General features: G+C 42.1%; 1 protein-coding gene across 2 annotated transcripts in view; it reads left to right on the plus strand.

Moving 5' to 3' along the window:
- Positions 1–16,157, plus strand: part of LAMA2 (laminin subunit alpha 2) — a 388,723-nt gene that overhangs the window by 298,184 nt on the left and 74,382 nt on the right. For both annotated transcript variants that reach the window (XM_084284185.1, XM_084284186.1), the window contains 3 exons: positions 3,958–4,168; positions 13,001–13,117; positions 14,231–14,394. In XM_084284185.1, coding sequence (XP_084140311.1) covers positions 3,958–4,168; positions 13,001–13,117; positions 14,231–14,394 — 492 coding nt within the window. The remainder of the gene's footprint in view (positions 1–3,957; positions 4,169–13,000; positions 13,118–14,230; positions 14,395–16,157) is intronic.

Consider the following 16,157-nt stretch of genomic DNA (forward strand, 5'->3'; position numbering starts at 1 on the left):
TCTGGAAGCTTGTTATTTTTTCTGGAAAAAAAAAATAATTGTTCTAATAAAAATATAGTCTGTTTGCAAAGTTTGTCCAGTACCACAGACATTCAAAAGGATGCATTGTACAATACACAGAATAGTATGGATCAGGATATTCCAGCTTCCTGACAAGGTTCAGAAGCCCAGCATTTGCTTATTTAGGTATCTTTAAATATAATATATATATATATATATGTGTGTGTGTTTATATAATTATTGCCAGCTTTTTATAAAGCACTTTGCAAAATGTTGAAAACTTATCTAATCTAGAAAAATACTTGGCTTTAAGTTAAAATTCTGGTAGTGTGTTCTGCATCAGTTAGTGCAGGTATATTCGTAGAGCTAGGCATTACTTAGCAGGCTGTCCAAATGAATGTGGTCCACTGAAGTTGTTAAAAGTGTCTCAGAAAACTGGGATAAAAATTTTCAGAACTGAAAACATCAATTATCAGGTACATATATGTTATAGAGGAGTCATAAATAGAATACAATTTTAGTTAAACATTCCAATCTGTATAAAATCAGATTTTCACTGCCAAACTTACACTTTGTAAAATGGATCTTTTTCTGAAAATCCTACCAGTACAGTATTTCTGCCATACTTCTGATAGTTCTACTTTCTGTTCTCTTGAGAAAGGATAAACTGAAAATGTGTTCTTCGCAAATATTTTATTGCTTTTTCTTCTGCTTCTGCTGAGTCTCTTATATTCTTTCTCTACAGAAATAAATCAGAAACAAGTAGGGCAGAGAAAAAAATTAGCGAAAACTTTGAAAGTGATGCCTACAATTTTAAGGCAGGATGGGGGGGGATAATAATATATAATAATAATAATAATCAAATAAGGCAGTTATAGTCCTTGAATGCTACAGCCAACACGAAACTGTCAGGCTTGCTTAAAATCAGTCCAATAGCTAGAGAAGGAAATGCAGTGTGGTTTTTTGAGAGAGAGACATTCTCTCCCTCTAACCATTCTTCCTGAAGTACTCAAAGTGAGTATTTCCATTTCCTGATAAAGGAATATATTTTGTACTAAGAAATACATAAATATACTTACTGACTTAAAGTTGCATGGCAGTATCATAGGGATAGGATTACCTCTTTATAAGCAGTTGTTGAGATCCAAGGAATTTTGATAGTGAACTTTCAGGGCAAGTAGGAAAGATCACTAGATAATATTTTCTGAAACTCTTTTGAAAAGTACTGCCTCATAAAGAAACATGACTTAATACTGCTTAAATAACGTAGTAAGATAGGATGTGTTCTTTAAGGAAATAAATGATAAAGAAATTTAATCATTCTTAAAAATGTGTGTCTGAAGGTGTGTACACACATGCCTGTGTGTGGACATTCATGTGTACTGCTTGCAGACTGAATTGTGATCATATACATATATGTATATATATATTTCGACAAGTCTCAATTGCTTTGAAGTAGTTAATCATCTTTACTCTTTGTTGAGATGTAAGTTGGCAGTGATTGTATTCTTCTAATTTATAAGATTTGGTCCACGTTAAATAAGGAAACAACTGAAGTAAAGGCTTCTTGCTTTCAGAGATGGCAAAACTCCTTCTGTCTCCAGCTTTTTCCCTCATTTGTTTTCTTTCAGGATTTCCAAATCAAGTCTGTAAGCTGATTGCCTTATTAAAAAGTTATTAGTGATTCCAAATTAGTAAATAATTTCTCTGTAAAGAGAGCATGTTAAAAATACACCAGTTTCTGTCCTAAACCCCTTATTTTATATATTTCTGAAATAAATATTTCAATAGCTTATAACATTCCTACACATCTTCTCAGACAAAACTGAGTTGCTATGGAGGGATTCTACCATTGTATTTAATGGGCTATATAATGTTTCCTTTGATGTGCATGATTTCATCTTCCCTGAATTTGTCTGATGGCTTTTGAGACACTGTAAACTTCTATTATCCAGTTTCCTTTAATAATGAGTTGCATAACTCAACCACATATGCTTTTAAGAGCTGTCTCCTGTATTTTGACCTTTTTTTTTTTTTTTCAGATATTTTCAATTTTGTTTCTTGAGAGTCATTGGACAGTTGACTGCATTATCCATGCTACTCATGATTTTATAGTCCTCTATCATGGGCCATTTCTTCTCTGGATAGAACAATTCTAACATCTCTCTCATATACACATTTTTATTTTTTTTTTATTTCTAATATTTCTTGTGTTCCATTGTACTGATTATTTAAAGGATCCAGACTGTACAGCATTCTAGATGTTAGGCTAGACTTGAGATTATTTCTTCTAACACTTCAAAGTATGGTTCTTTTTCTAGGAAGGTATTAACTGAAAGTATCGTAGATTGAATGTTAAAAAGAGTGTTTCAGGAAATTGGTACAGTCCCATCACATAGAAATTCTAGTGCATAAAACAAGGAAATGCATGGAGCAGATCTGTTGCTTTGAACTTAGAAAGAGCAGAGGGAAAAATGCACATCAGGTCTATATGGAAGTGTTAGCTTATCTAACTCAAAACAACTCATTGGTTACTGGTCAGATAAACAGCTTGGGCTGTGCTACGAGGCAAGGTCATAAAAAGGAAATCCATCTGTCTCATATTGTTTCTCCAGTACTGCAATCACAAGGGTATCAAAATTTGTTAGGTGTTTAATATAGTTTAATATACTGATAGAAAGAATAATGGAGAAGGTATGGAAAAAAATCTGAATTCCTTTCTACATCTCTCCTGTGACAGGGTGTCAATATTGGGATTTAATTTTTGATTAAATGTTTTCTTTTTAGATATTTTAAATTCACAGTGTGATTAACTTTTGTCATCAAACCCAAAGACAGGGCAGATGGAGAAAAAAAATCCATCTCAGAAAATCCCAGACCTAAGGTAATAATTTGGCATTCCTTGGCTCCAGTTAACATTCTTCATCTAAATTAGGCCCAGTGGCAGGATATCGTTTCCACCTTTTTATTTTTTTTGTGTTTGTGGTGGTGTTTGTGTGTATGTGTGTTTGTATTTATTTGTGTGTTTATTTATAGTATGTTGCTTATCTTAATCTGTAATAAATAGAAGTGTGATAGATTTCTTATATACGTATTAGCTGTCCTACAAATTCCTATATACTCAGGATTTTTCTTTCTCTGAAGCATTGTTTTAAAATGATACGCCTTTAAAAAAGGCACAAAAAAGTACTTTTTTTTTTTTTTTTTTTTTTTGCTGTCTGTCATAGCATTGCATGTTGCAGTGATGTTGCATTATGTGGAATTGATTAAAAGACATGATAACGTGAAGCAGAGAAGTGTCATGGCATGGAGACTCCAGTACTCCTATCCTTTAAAACTGGGTGCAGCAACTCTCTGGTGATTAAGAAATATTGTTTCCCTTGCCAAAAACAAGCACTTGTGAACTTTCTATTTCTATGCTGTCATAGTCCACTAAAAATATCCAAGAATTTATTTTAGGTAAGCAAAATACTTTGGCTATGGGAAGTCATAAATCCAAGGATCCTGGGCGTTGTTTATGTCACAGGAAAGTATTTATGATTTTTGATCACAGAGCAGTTTGTCTGCTCCAAGACTGCTTGAAATCAGGCATATCTATCTTCTCTCCCCTCTGTTTAAGGTGCTAAAGTGCTTTTTGTCACATGCTGTAATAATATGTATGAAAGAAATCTTTTTGACAAGTTGAAATGTTTCAGAAAAACTCACTTTACTATCAAGAATGTCAACTTAAAAAAAAAAAAAAAAAGAAAGAAAGAAAAAAAAGAAAATACCTAAGTGAGATTTTAAAAGTTAAGAAAAGACCTAAGTGTAACCATTGTTCTATTTTATTAAGCATTTGTTCTCTTGAAAGTTACTTTGCTATTTAATTGTCCATTTCATTTGCATGATATTAAGAATATTCTCATGGGTGTAGAGAATATGATCTCAGTTACCTTCGTGGGTGGTTATATATTGCAGGAATGCAGAAGATCTTTTGAATAAAGTGAAGAAATCATTTGGAGAACCCAGTGAGAAAAACGAAGATCTCAAAAATGAAGTCCAGGACAAGCTAGCAAACTACCACACCAAAGTTGATGATGCACGAGATCTGCTAAGAGAAGCTATGAGTAAAATTAGAGAGGCTAATCATTTATCTGCAATCAACCAAAAAAACATGACCATGGTAGAGGTGAGTGCTGACAAGTTGTATCCTTGGTTAACTTAAAAAGTTTGAAACTTTGCATGAACTATTATTATTATGATGTAACTATTATATCTTGAAACAAAAGATAAAAGCAAGACAAAAATGTTATTCAAATAGAACTAAATCTGAGATAATTAAAAGCAAACGTTTTCCTCAGAACAAGAACATGCATTGGCTTGTAAAAGGAGTATTACTTCACAGCTTTCTTTACCAAAGTACTACTGACTGCTTTTAAACATTAAGTGGAGGGTGCCATTGAATTCATTATTCTGGGGGAGGTTAAATTCATCCTGGTATAAGTAGTTGCGCAAAATTCAAATCCTATGCTCAAGATTTAAATAAAGTTCAGTTAAAATCTTTGTCATGTATTTGCTCCTGGAAAGCTTGCACTTTGATCTCTCTCTCCAACCCCTGGGAAGAAGACTGAAGAGGATATGCGGATATTATGGAGTAATAAATCAAACTCTATCCTCTGTAGTTAGTACTTGTTATTAATGATCTCCCTCTGTCCTGGTTTCAGTTAGCACAGAATTAATTTTCTTCCTAGTAGCTGGTGGAATGCTGTGTTTTGGCTTAGAATGAGAAGAGTGCTGATAACACCCCGATGCTTTAATTGTTGCAGAGCAGTGCTTATACTAAGCCAAGGACATCTCAGCCTTTGCTCTGTCCTGCCAACGGGCAGGCTGGGGGGTGCAGTAAGAGCTGGGAGGGGACAGACCCAGGACAGGTGACCCAAACTAGCCAAAGGGGTATTCCATACCATCTGACGTCATGCTAAACAATATATAGGGGTGGCTAGCCGGGGGGAGGGGGCCGGACTGCTCGGGGTTAGGCTGGGCATCGGTCAGCGGGTGGTGAGCAATTGCATTGTGCATCACTTGTTTGTACATACTATTATTACTTTCGTATTATCCCCATTGTATCATCATTATTATTATTGTTATTATTATTTTTGTTATTTTTTTTTTCCCTGTCTTATTAAACTGTCTTTATCTCAACTCACGGGCTTCACTTTCCATTTCTCTCCCCCGTCCCAGAGAGGGAGGGGGGAGGGTGAGCGAACGGCTGCGTGGTGTTTAGCTGCCGGTCGGGTTAAACCACGACAGTCTTTTTGGCGCCCAACGTGGGGCCCGAAAGGTTGAGATAACGGCAGATCTGATCAGAGTGTGTTAAACTAAAATTGGTGTAAGGATTAGACCTGCTTAATAGTCACTTGTCATGATGCTGATTGCTTTAATCACAACTCTGCTGCGCCTGTTTTCCAAATTGAGTATTATAGTACATTATTTTCCGTATTTGCTCTCTGTAGTGTTGTTTCTCCTCTCCGGGCCCTGGTTTCAGACCATTATGGTACTAAGTGTTATAGCAATGGCTTATGAGACGATAAGATATCTGGTCATGACTCTAACTTGGTATTTATACTCAGTAACATCGTGGACTCTGTACTTTGGAAACAGCATCTTGGGAACTATTAGCAATTATACCTATTGTTTTTCTCCATTAGAGAGTCAATCTGTGGAGGGGAAAGGGGAGGATATTTTTCCTTACTTGCTTACTCTCCCTTTCTCCTTCACCACCCCTGTATCCTCCTGGGTCACTCTGCCTTCCTCCTTCACCACCCTCTTATCCCCTGAGCTTGTTACAATAGCTCTCCAAGATATTGAATATTTCTGGAATACTCAGAATACCATAGTCTTGTTGTTCTGCCTCATGAATGCACTTCAGATTCTGCTTAAAGTTAAACAACTACTTATGAAGCTCATCTGGAGATCTGCCCGGAGGCAGTATAGTTGTGGGTGGCAGGGAGTATGGGTGGATATGGGCAGGCATCTAGAGCAGTTGGCACCCCCAGTGTGTTGGAAATTCACCCCTGAACAATGGCAAAATCCTCAAAAACTGGCAGAATGCTTGAAAAAAAGGTGTAATGATTCTGGCAGTTCCAAAGTAACACAAATCATTGTAACGTGCTGGGGCCTGGCTCATGCCTATCGAGCTGCCATTGATACTGCTGTCAACTTAGTGACAGACCCTGCGGCCACTCCAAACCCTGTGACAGATCCAACGGCCACTGTGACCCCTACGGTGGATTCTGCAGCCGCTCCAGTCCCAGCTCCTGCAGCCGCTCCAGTCCCAGCTCCTGCAGCCGCTCCAGCTCCAGCTCCTGCAGCCGCTCCAGCTCCAGCTCCTGCAGCCGCTCCAGTCCCAGCTCCTGCAGCCGCTCCAGTCCCAGCTCCTGCAGCCGCTCCAGCTCCAGCTCCTGCAGCCGCTCCAGTCCCAGCTCCTGCAGTCGCTCCAGTTCCAGCTCCGGCCGCTACTCCAGTCCCAGTTCCTGCAACTGCTCCAGTCCCAGCTTCTGAAGCCGCTCCAGCTCCAGCTCCTGAAGCCGCTCCAGCTCCAGCTCCTACTGCTGCTCCAGTCCCAGCTCCTGCAACTGCTCCAGCTCCAGCTCCAGCTCCTGTAGCCGCTACAGCTCCGGTTCCTGCAACTGCTCCAGCTCCTGTAGCCGCTCCAGCTCCTGTGGCCGTGTCAGAGAAACGAGCTGTAGCAGTGCAAGTTGACCCTGCAGAGGGCATTCCAACCCCTGTGGCAGACCCTGTAACAAAGTCAGAGAAACGAGCAGTAGCAGTGCAAGCTGCCCCTGTAGAGAAGGTGAAAATATGGTACAGAAATTCAAGTCGTTTAGAACGCAGAGAGTCTTCTGCCAATCCAGGTAAGGCTTCTGCCAAAACTAAGTATAGAGATGACGAAGATGATGACGACGCTGGGCCGTCAAGGATTCAGGAGGAGGAAGATGAGGATGCCGAAAGAGCAACAGTAACTACCCGAAGCCTAAACGAGCGCGAGCTACGAGATGTGCGAAAAGATTTTGGTCGCTGTATAGGTGAGCAGCTTGTCACCTGGCTGCTCCGGTGCTGGGACTCTGGAGCCAATTGTGTGGAATTAGACGGCAGGGAAGCCAAGCGGCTGGGATCCCTTGCTCGAGACGCCGGCATTGACAAAGCAATTGCAGATGGAGCACGACCCACCAGCCTCTGGAGGCGTCTCCTCTCAGCTGTGAGGGAAAGGTATCCCTTCAAGGAAGATATTTTATGTCTACCAGGCAAGTGGACCACTATGGAGAAGGGAATCCAGTACCTGAGGGAATTAGCCGTACGGGAAGTGATTTATGAGGATCCAGACCTCAATCAAACATCCACAGATCCAGATGAAGTCAAGTGTACACGACCCATGTGGCGGAAGTTTGTACGGAGTGCACCATCATCATATGCCAGCTCATTGGCAATAATGGCCTGGAAAGAGGATGAGGAACCCACAGTGGGTGAAGCGGCTAAACAACTCCGGCAGTACGAAGAAAGTCTCTCCTCTTCCTTACAGGCCTGCGTCTCAGCTGTGGAGAAACTTTCTGAAAAGGTTCACCAACTTGAAGAGAATCTATTGTCCTCCCCACCTGAACCAACCAGTGCCCACCGACCAAAGGAGAACACTTGGGAGAAACTTTCTGAAAAGGTTCACCAACTTGAAGAGAGATTATTCTCCTTCGCACCTGTACAAAGCAGTGTCTCAGCTGTCAGGGGTAGGCGTTCACCCACACAAGGAAGACGATATGGTGGGTACTCACCCCGTGCCACCCTGTGGTTTTACTTACGAGACCATGGAGAGGACATGAGAAAGTGGGATGGAAAATCTACCGCGACCCTAGAGGCACGGGTACGTGAGTTGCAAAAGAAAACAATCAGGAAAAAGGGATTCTCCGAAAAGTTTGCTGCTCCAACTTCCAGCAGACAGTCCTTCAAACACAGAAACGAGGAAGATTCTGACCAGGATTAGGGGGGCCCTGCCTCCAGCCAGGGGGAGGAAAGGGACAATCGAGTTTATTGGACTGTGTGGATTCGATGGCCTGGCACATCACGCGCACAGAAGTATAAGGCTTTAGTAGACACCGGTGCACAATGTACTATAATGCCATCGAGCTATAAAGGACCAGAGCCCATCTATATTTGTGGAGTGACAGGGGGATCTCAGCAGTTGACTGTATTGGAGGCTGAAGTGAGTCTGACTGGGAATGAGTGGGAAAAGCACCGCATTGTGACTGGTCCGGATGCTCCATGTATCCTTGGCATAGACTATCTTAGAAGAGGATACTGCAAGGACCCAAAAGGGTTCCGGTGGGCTTTTGGTATTGCTGCCTTAGAGACAGAGGGCATTAAACAATTATCTACCTTGCCTGGTCTCTCAGAGGACCCCTCTGTTGTGGGGTTGCTGAGGGTCGAAGAACAGCAAGTGCCAATTGCTACCACAACTGTGCACCGGCGGCAATATCGCACCAACCGAGACTCCCTGATTCCCATCCATAAGCTAATTCGTCAATTGGAGAGCCAAGGAGTGATCAGCAAGACTCATTCACCTTTCAATAGTCCCATATGGCCAGTGCGAAAGTCTAATGGCGAGTGGAGACTAACAGTGGACTATCGCGGCCTGAACGAAGTCACGCCACCACTGAGTGCTGCAGTGCCGGACATGCTGGAACTTCAGTATGAACTTGAATCGAAGGCAGCCAAGTGGTACGCCACAATTGATATCGCTAATGCATTTTTCTCCATCCCTCTAGCAGCAGAGTGCAGGCCACAATTTGCCTTCACTTGGAGGGGAGTCCAATATACTTGGAATAGGCTGCCCCAGGGGTGGAAACACAGCCCTACCATTTGCCATGGGCTGATCCAGTCTGCACTAGAGCAGGGGGAAGCTCCTGAACACCTGCAGTACATCGATGACATTATTGTGTGGGGTGACACAGCAGAGGAAGTTTTCGAGAAAGGGAAGAAAATAGTCCAAATCCTTCTGAAAGCCGGTTTTGCCATAAAACAAAATAAAGTCAAAGGACCTGCACGGGAGATCCAGTTTTTAGGAATAAAATGGCAAGATGGACGTCGTCAAATCCCAATGGATGTGATCAACAAAATAACAGCTATGTCTCCACCAACTAACAAAAAAGAAACACAGACTTTCCTAGGTGTTGTGGGGTTTTGGAGAATGCACATCCCAAATTACAGTCTGATTGTAAACCCACTCTACCAAGTAACTCGCAAGAAGAATGAGTTTGAATGGGGCCCTGAACAACGACAAGCCTTTGAACAAATCAAGCAGGAAATAGTCCATGCAGTAGCCCTTGGGCCAGTTCGAACAGGACCAGATGTAAAGAATGTGCTCTACACTGCAGCCGGGGAGAACGGCCCCACCTGGAGCCTCTGGCAGAAAGAACCTGGGGAAACTCGAGGTCGGCCTCTGGGGTTTTGGAGTCGGGGATACAGAGGGTCTGAGGCCCGCTATACTCCAACTGAAAAGGAGATATTGGCAGCATATGAAGGAGTTCGATCTGCTTCGGAGGTGGTCGGTACTGAAGCGCAGCTCCTCCTAGCACCCCGATTACCGGTACTAGGCTGGATGTTCAAGGGAAGGGTCCCCTCTACGCATCATGCAACTGATGCTACATGGAGCAAGTGGGTTGCACTGATTACTCAGCGGGCTCGAATAGGAAACCCCAGTCGCCCAGGAATATTGGAAGTGATCATGGACTGGCCAGAAGGCAAATACTTTGGGATATCATCAGAGGAGGAGGTGGGTCGTGCTGAAGAAGCCCCACTGTACAACCAGTTGCCAGAGAATGAAAAGAAATATGCCCTGTTCACTGATGGGTCCTGTCGTATTGTGGGGAAGCATCGGAGATGGAAGGCTGCTGTATGGAGTCCTACGCGACGAGTTGCAGAAGCTGCTGAGGGAGAAGGTGAATCGAGTCAGTTTGCAGAAGTGAAAGCCATTCAGCTGGCTTTAGACATTGCTGAACGAGAAAAATGGCCAGTTCTCTATCTCTACACCGATTCATGGATGGTAGCAAATGCCCTGTGGGGATGGTTACAGCAATGGAAGCAAAACAACTGGCAGCGTAGGGGCAAACCTATCTGGGCTGCTGCATTGTGGCAAGATATTGCTGCTCGGGTAGAGAACCTGGCTGTGAAAGTACGCCACGTAGATGCTCATGTGCCCAAGAATCGGGCTACTGAAGAACATCAAAACAACCAGCAGGTGGATCAGGCTGCTAAGATTGAAGTAGCTCAGGTGGACCTGGATTGGCAGCATAAAGGTGAATTATTTATAGCCCGATGGGCCCATGACACCTCAGGCCATCAAGGTAGAGATGCAACATACAGATGGGCTCGTGATCGAGGGGTGGACTTGACCATGGACGCTATAGCACAGGTTATTCATGACTGTGAAACATGTGCTGCAATCAAGCAAGCCAAACGGTCAAAGCCTCTTTGGTATGGAGGACGATGGCTGAAATATAAATATGGAGAGGCCTGGCAGATTGATTACATCACACTCCCTCAAACTCGCAATGGCAAGCGCCACGTACTTACAATGGTGGAAGCAACCACCGGATGGCTGGAAACATATCCTGTGCCTCATGCTACCGCCCGGAACACCATCCTGGGCCTTGAAAAGCAAGTCCTATGGCGACATGGCACCCCAGAAAGAATAGAATCAGATAATGGGACTCACTTCCGAAACAACCTTATAGACACTTGGGCCAAAGAACATGGTATTGAATGGGTGTATCACATCCCCTATCATGCACCAGCCTCCGGGAAAGTTGAACGATACAATGGCCTGTTAAAGACTACCTTGAAAGCAATGGGCGCTGGGACGTTCAAAAACTGGGATACGCATTTGGCAAAGGCCACCTGGTTAGTCAATACCAGGGGATCTACCAACCGAGCTGGACCTGCCCAATCAAACCTGTTACGTACTGTAGATGGGGATAAAGTTCCTGTAGTGCATGTAAAAAATATGCTGGGTAAAACAGTCTGGGCTACTCCTGCCTCAGGAAAAGGCAAACCTATTCGTGGAATTGTTTTCGCTCAGGGACCTGGATATACTTGGTGGGTGATGCAAAAGAACGGAGAGGTCCGGTGTGTACCTCAAGGAGATTTAATACTGGGTGAGAATAGCCCATGAACTGAATTGCACCATGTTAAATAGTATATTATACTGTATGTTATCACTACCATGATTACTATAGGTGACTAATTAGAATGTATGGAAAAGAGTGTAACCTGAGCATGACATAAATGGTATGGAATAAGGGGTGGATAGATGTCCTGGTTTCAGTTAGCACAGAATTAATTTTCTTCCTAGTAGCTGGTGGAATGCTGTGTTTTGGCTTAGAATGAGAAGAGTGCTGATAACACCCCGATGCTTTAATTGTTGCAGAGCAGTGCTTATACTAAGCCAAGGACATCTCAGCCTTTGCTCTGTCCTGCCAACGGGCAGGCTGGGGGGTGCAGTAAGAGCTGGGAGGGGACAGACCCAGGACAGGTGACCCAAACTAGCCAAAGGGGTATTCCATACCATCTGACGTCATGCTAAACAATATATAGGGGTGGCTAGCCGGGGGGAGGGGGCCGGACTGCTCGGGGTTAGGCTGGGCATCGGTCAGCGGGTGGTGAGCAATTGCATTGTGCATCACTTGTTTGTACATACTATTATTACTTTCGTATTATCCCCATTGTATCATCATTATTATTATTGTTATTATTATTTTTGTTATTTTTTTTTTCCCTGTCTTATTAAACTGTCTTTATCTCAACTCACGGGCTTCACTTTCCATTTCTCTCCCCCGTCCCAGAGAGGGAGGGGGGAGGGTGAGCGAACGGCTGCGTGGTGTTTAGCTGCCGGTCGGGTTAAACCACGACACCCTCATAGCAGAGGGGTCTGCTTCTGATTTAAAGTGCAGAGACTCAAAGAGCACATTATACTGTACATTAACAAGCATTTAACCAAGATATAAAGAGTAGAGACAACTTAATGAAGATAAATGTTTCTACCCTGTTTATATCTTGATGAGTTTTCACCTCACGTACAATGATGAGGTTAGGGTTCCAAGACCTCAGTCTCAGCAGAGATTTGTGGGCTTGACTGAATTAAGGGAATACGGTGCCGTAAGGGAGTTAGGTGATCTCTGTTCTCTGCATTTCTTTCCCAAAGGTGAATGGAGAAAGGTTGGAGAAATTACCTGCTATCTCAGTTTTTTTAAATATTCTTTCAATCACAGTATGAAAGTGCCTGAAGGCATCCTCTCCAGTGGTCTTACCCACTACCAAGTGATTTTGAGCAGTTTTTTTGCTTTATTTTAACCTCTGTTTTGACCAAGAGGTCATCACAGCACCATGACTAGAATGCCATGGTCTCCTATCAGACTAATCTGTAATACTAAATGAATCTTATACAGGAAATCACCAGTTACTTATTTGACATTCATTCTTTTTATGCAATATGCAGTATTTTTACCAGATGGAAAATCAAGAATCCTTAGGTTGTTCTGAACTATTGTCTTTTATTTTACATTCATTAATTAGTGAAATGCCAGTGGATGTGAATTTCAAAGCTGCAGAATATTTTAATAAGTTCTGTCTTCATGGCCAGTGTAGATAATTGTCAAAATGAGAAACTTGCCCATCTGGGTAAGGATTAGGATTTCTAACTTCTTTCTGATTCATTTTGCCATAATACTACAGTCAGTTGCCTCTGGAAACCTACCATGTGAGAGGAGAGATACAAAGCTGGGGACAGGAGAAAGAAAGATATCTTATTTAAAATATGTTCTATTGCTGTAACTGTCTTCCCTCAGAAAGTTCTGAGAAGTCTGACCTTTGTGGCATAGTGAGAAAATGTGGTCTGTATTGGGATGTCAGTATTTGAACTGGTATCACCTTTTTATTAAACAACTCATATTTTTATTTTTGTGAACACATCCTGTAGAAAAAGAAGCAAGCTGTAGAAGATGGCAGGCAAGATGTTGAAAAGAGTCTGCAAGAAGGGAATGACATCCTTAATGAAGCCAACAACCTTACAAATGAAATCAGCTTAGCTGTGGAGGTGAGTATTTTATCATCCTTATATGAGAATTAGTAAAATAAAGCATCATTATGGAAATAAAATAGCTAATTAAAGTAACACCTTATTTTTCTTTTTATTAATCAATATTAGAATATTTGAATTGGAAGGAATAATTTTCCTATTGCTGTATGACAGAAAAGCTAAGCTAGTATATAAAAATGATTAAGTTTGAGATTTAAATGATTCATTGGATTGCACAAAGATTTAGCTCATCATTTTTCATGGACTCTACCTCCTTTTATATATGATATTGTGATTGTGGTACTGACTTTGTCTTTAGAATTGCAGATGCAGCAAACCTGTTCATAGTCTCATGGTGACTCTGTGATCTAGATGTAGATTTATCTGCACAAAAACTATGTGTGCATATCTGAAGGAAACTTCACAAATAATTTGTTGCTTGTGGCAACAATTTTAAGTCTAGATAGATCGGGGAGATGAGAGGATTGCACTCTCATTTTACATAAAATTTTTGAAAATTCTGCCTTAAGAGTTTTGTCAATGGAGTTTGCAGCTAAGGCTGAAAAAAAAAAAAAAAGAAATATGATTGGTTCCGGAAATATTTCTATCTTGCACTGCAAATTGATACAACGAATGGAAAAAAAAGCCATGTGGAGAAATGGGAAGGGAAACATTCTGAGACATCTTATTGGGACAGGAATGGCAGGTTTCCCAGAAGTATGGTTCTTACTCAGGTATTTTAATATTCAAAAATATATGGATCACTCAAAGGGTCATGAAACATAAACTTCTGTCCTTGGTTAGTTTTTACTGGGGGTATGACCACAAATTGTTATGACTATGACATCTACATTTAGGTAACAAATCCAAATTAGAGTTAGTAAGTACTTAAACTGTGCAGTATCTTAATTGTGAAATAACAACTCAGGAGAGACAAGTGGCTGGGGTATATTGTTTTATCTCCCTCTGCTCTCCAGTCCAACCATTCCTGTATTCTTTCCATATTAGTTGCCTGAAGTGTTAATGCGTCGGTAAGTTATGAGATAATATCTCACAAAGAAAATATGTAAAGGGTTACAGAGCGCTTGCATTCATCTGATTAAAGATCTTTCTTATGTCATCTTATGTCAGTATGTAGAAGGTGTTGCAGATAAGATACAGTCAATGTCCGATCAACTGAAGGATAAAATAGATGACTTATCACAAGAAATTCATGACAAAATGCTTCCAGAAAAGGTGTTGCAAGCTGAGAACCATGCAGCCCAGCTGAATGAATCATCTGCAGTACTGGATGGGTAAGACAGCCATTCATTGATGATGATAAAAACACAAAGCATGTTTGTAAAGGTACTTGACAGAAATTGAAGGACATTCTTTTCAGACTTTGACATCCGTCATTGAGGATATACAAATATACAATGTTCTATATGAGTATGCAACTATACAGTTAAGTGAGAAAAGCTGAATTTATGTCTTTGATAAAAGTGTGGGGTTTAGATATGTCAAAATGAGACAGCAGCTTGAGATAAACCCCCAAACCAACAGGTAGGAGAAGTTTTTCCTCTGATTGACATTATCATTTCTGTTTGGCCAAGCTGTGGAAGGGACAGTGGAATGTCAGCTGTGGTAGTTTCACATTGATGGCTAGCTAAGCTCTGCTACATCACTCTCTCACCTCCCCTCCTCGAAGGAACAATAGGAGAAAAAGCTATGAAAACAGACTCAAGAGTTGAGATAAGGACAGGGAAATCACTCACCAATTACCATCACAGGCAAAACTCAGTGTAGGGAGATTACATTAATCTGTTGATAATGGACTTAGAGCAATGAGAAGAAAAAGCAAAATAAAAACACCTTTCTACTATCCACCCTTTTCTACCTCCTCCCCACTGAGTGGTGCAGGGAAATGGGGAATGGGGGTTGCAGTCTTTCCATAACGTTTTGTCTCTGCAACTCCTTCACAGTCAGTTTCTTCCCCTGCTCCAGCATGGGGTCACTCCCACAGAATGCAATCCTTACTGAACTGATCTTACTGGGCTTCCCACAGTTTGGTTCCTCAAGAATTGCTCCAACATGGACGGGTCCCCTCTGGGTGGCAGCTCCCACCAGATCACCTGCTCCTGCATGGGCTCCTCCATGGGCTGCAGCATAGAGAACTGCTCCACCATGGGACGCATGGGCTGCAGGCGGACAGCCTGCTCTACCAGGGGCCTTTCCCCATGCCGCAGGGGAACTGCTGCTCCCTGCCTGGAGCAACTCCTGCCCTCCTCGCGCACTAACCTTGGGGTCTGCAGGGCTGTTTCTCCTACATTTTCTCACTCATCTCTCCCAGCTTCTGTTGTGCAGCAGTTTTTTTCCCTTCCCTAACTCTGCTATCCCAGAGGCTCATCCAGCATCACTCCCTGGCTCGGCTCTGTCCAGCAACAGTTCCCTTTTGGAGCTGGCTGGAGCTGGCTCTGATCTGACATGGGGCAGCTGCTGGGCTCTGCTCACAGAGGCCACCCATGCAGCACCTCCACTACCAGAACCTTGCCATGCAAGCCTAGTACACTACCATCTATTGTTCTATATAGATGTCATTCCTACAAGTGTTTCTGAATGCACAAAATATACAATAGCAGAGATGCATGTTTGTTTTGCTTATCACTACGTAGGTTAACTTGCCTTTTTTAAAGTTTTAAAACTGTACAGTTGCAGGAAGTAGCATGCAGGAAGGAGCTGACCCCCACCAATACACAATGCATTACTAGAAGATTTGGGTGCATTGTTATTTTGAGTGTGGTAGTTGATGTGTTACTATTTGAAAAGTGTTTTATGATGTGTTAGGCAAAGTACTAGAGAAAGACAGATCCCTGTGGTTGCAACTGTGTGAATACTAAAAGACAGAACAAAACACACCATTTGTTTTGAAAAGTATAAATTGCTGAAGAAGAGTAGTCTCCTTGGTGGTACCCTAGTGCACAAATTTGTCCTTAGTCAAATAATTAAATGCTCAGAAATGAATCACAGAATCACAGAATTTCTAGGTCGGAAGAGACCTCAGGATCATCGAGTCCAA

Source organism: Netta rufina, assembly GCF_964035555.1.
Source record: "Netta rufina genome assembly, chromosome: 3".
NCBI classification, from domain to species: domain Eukaryota; kingdom Metazoa; phylum Chordata; class Aves; order Anseriformes; family Anatidae; genus Netta; species Netta rufina.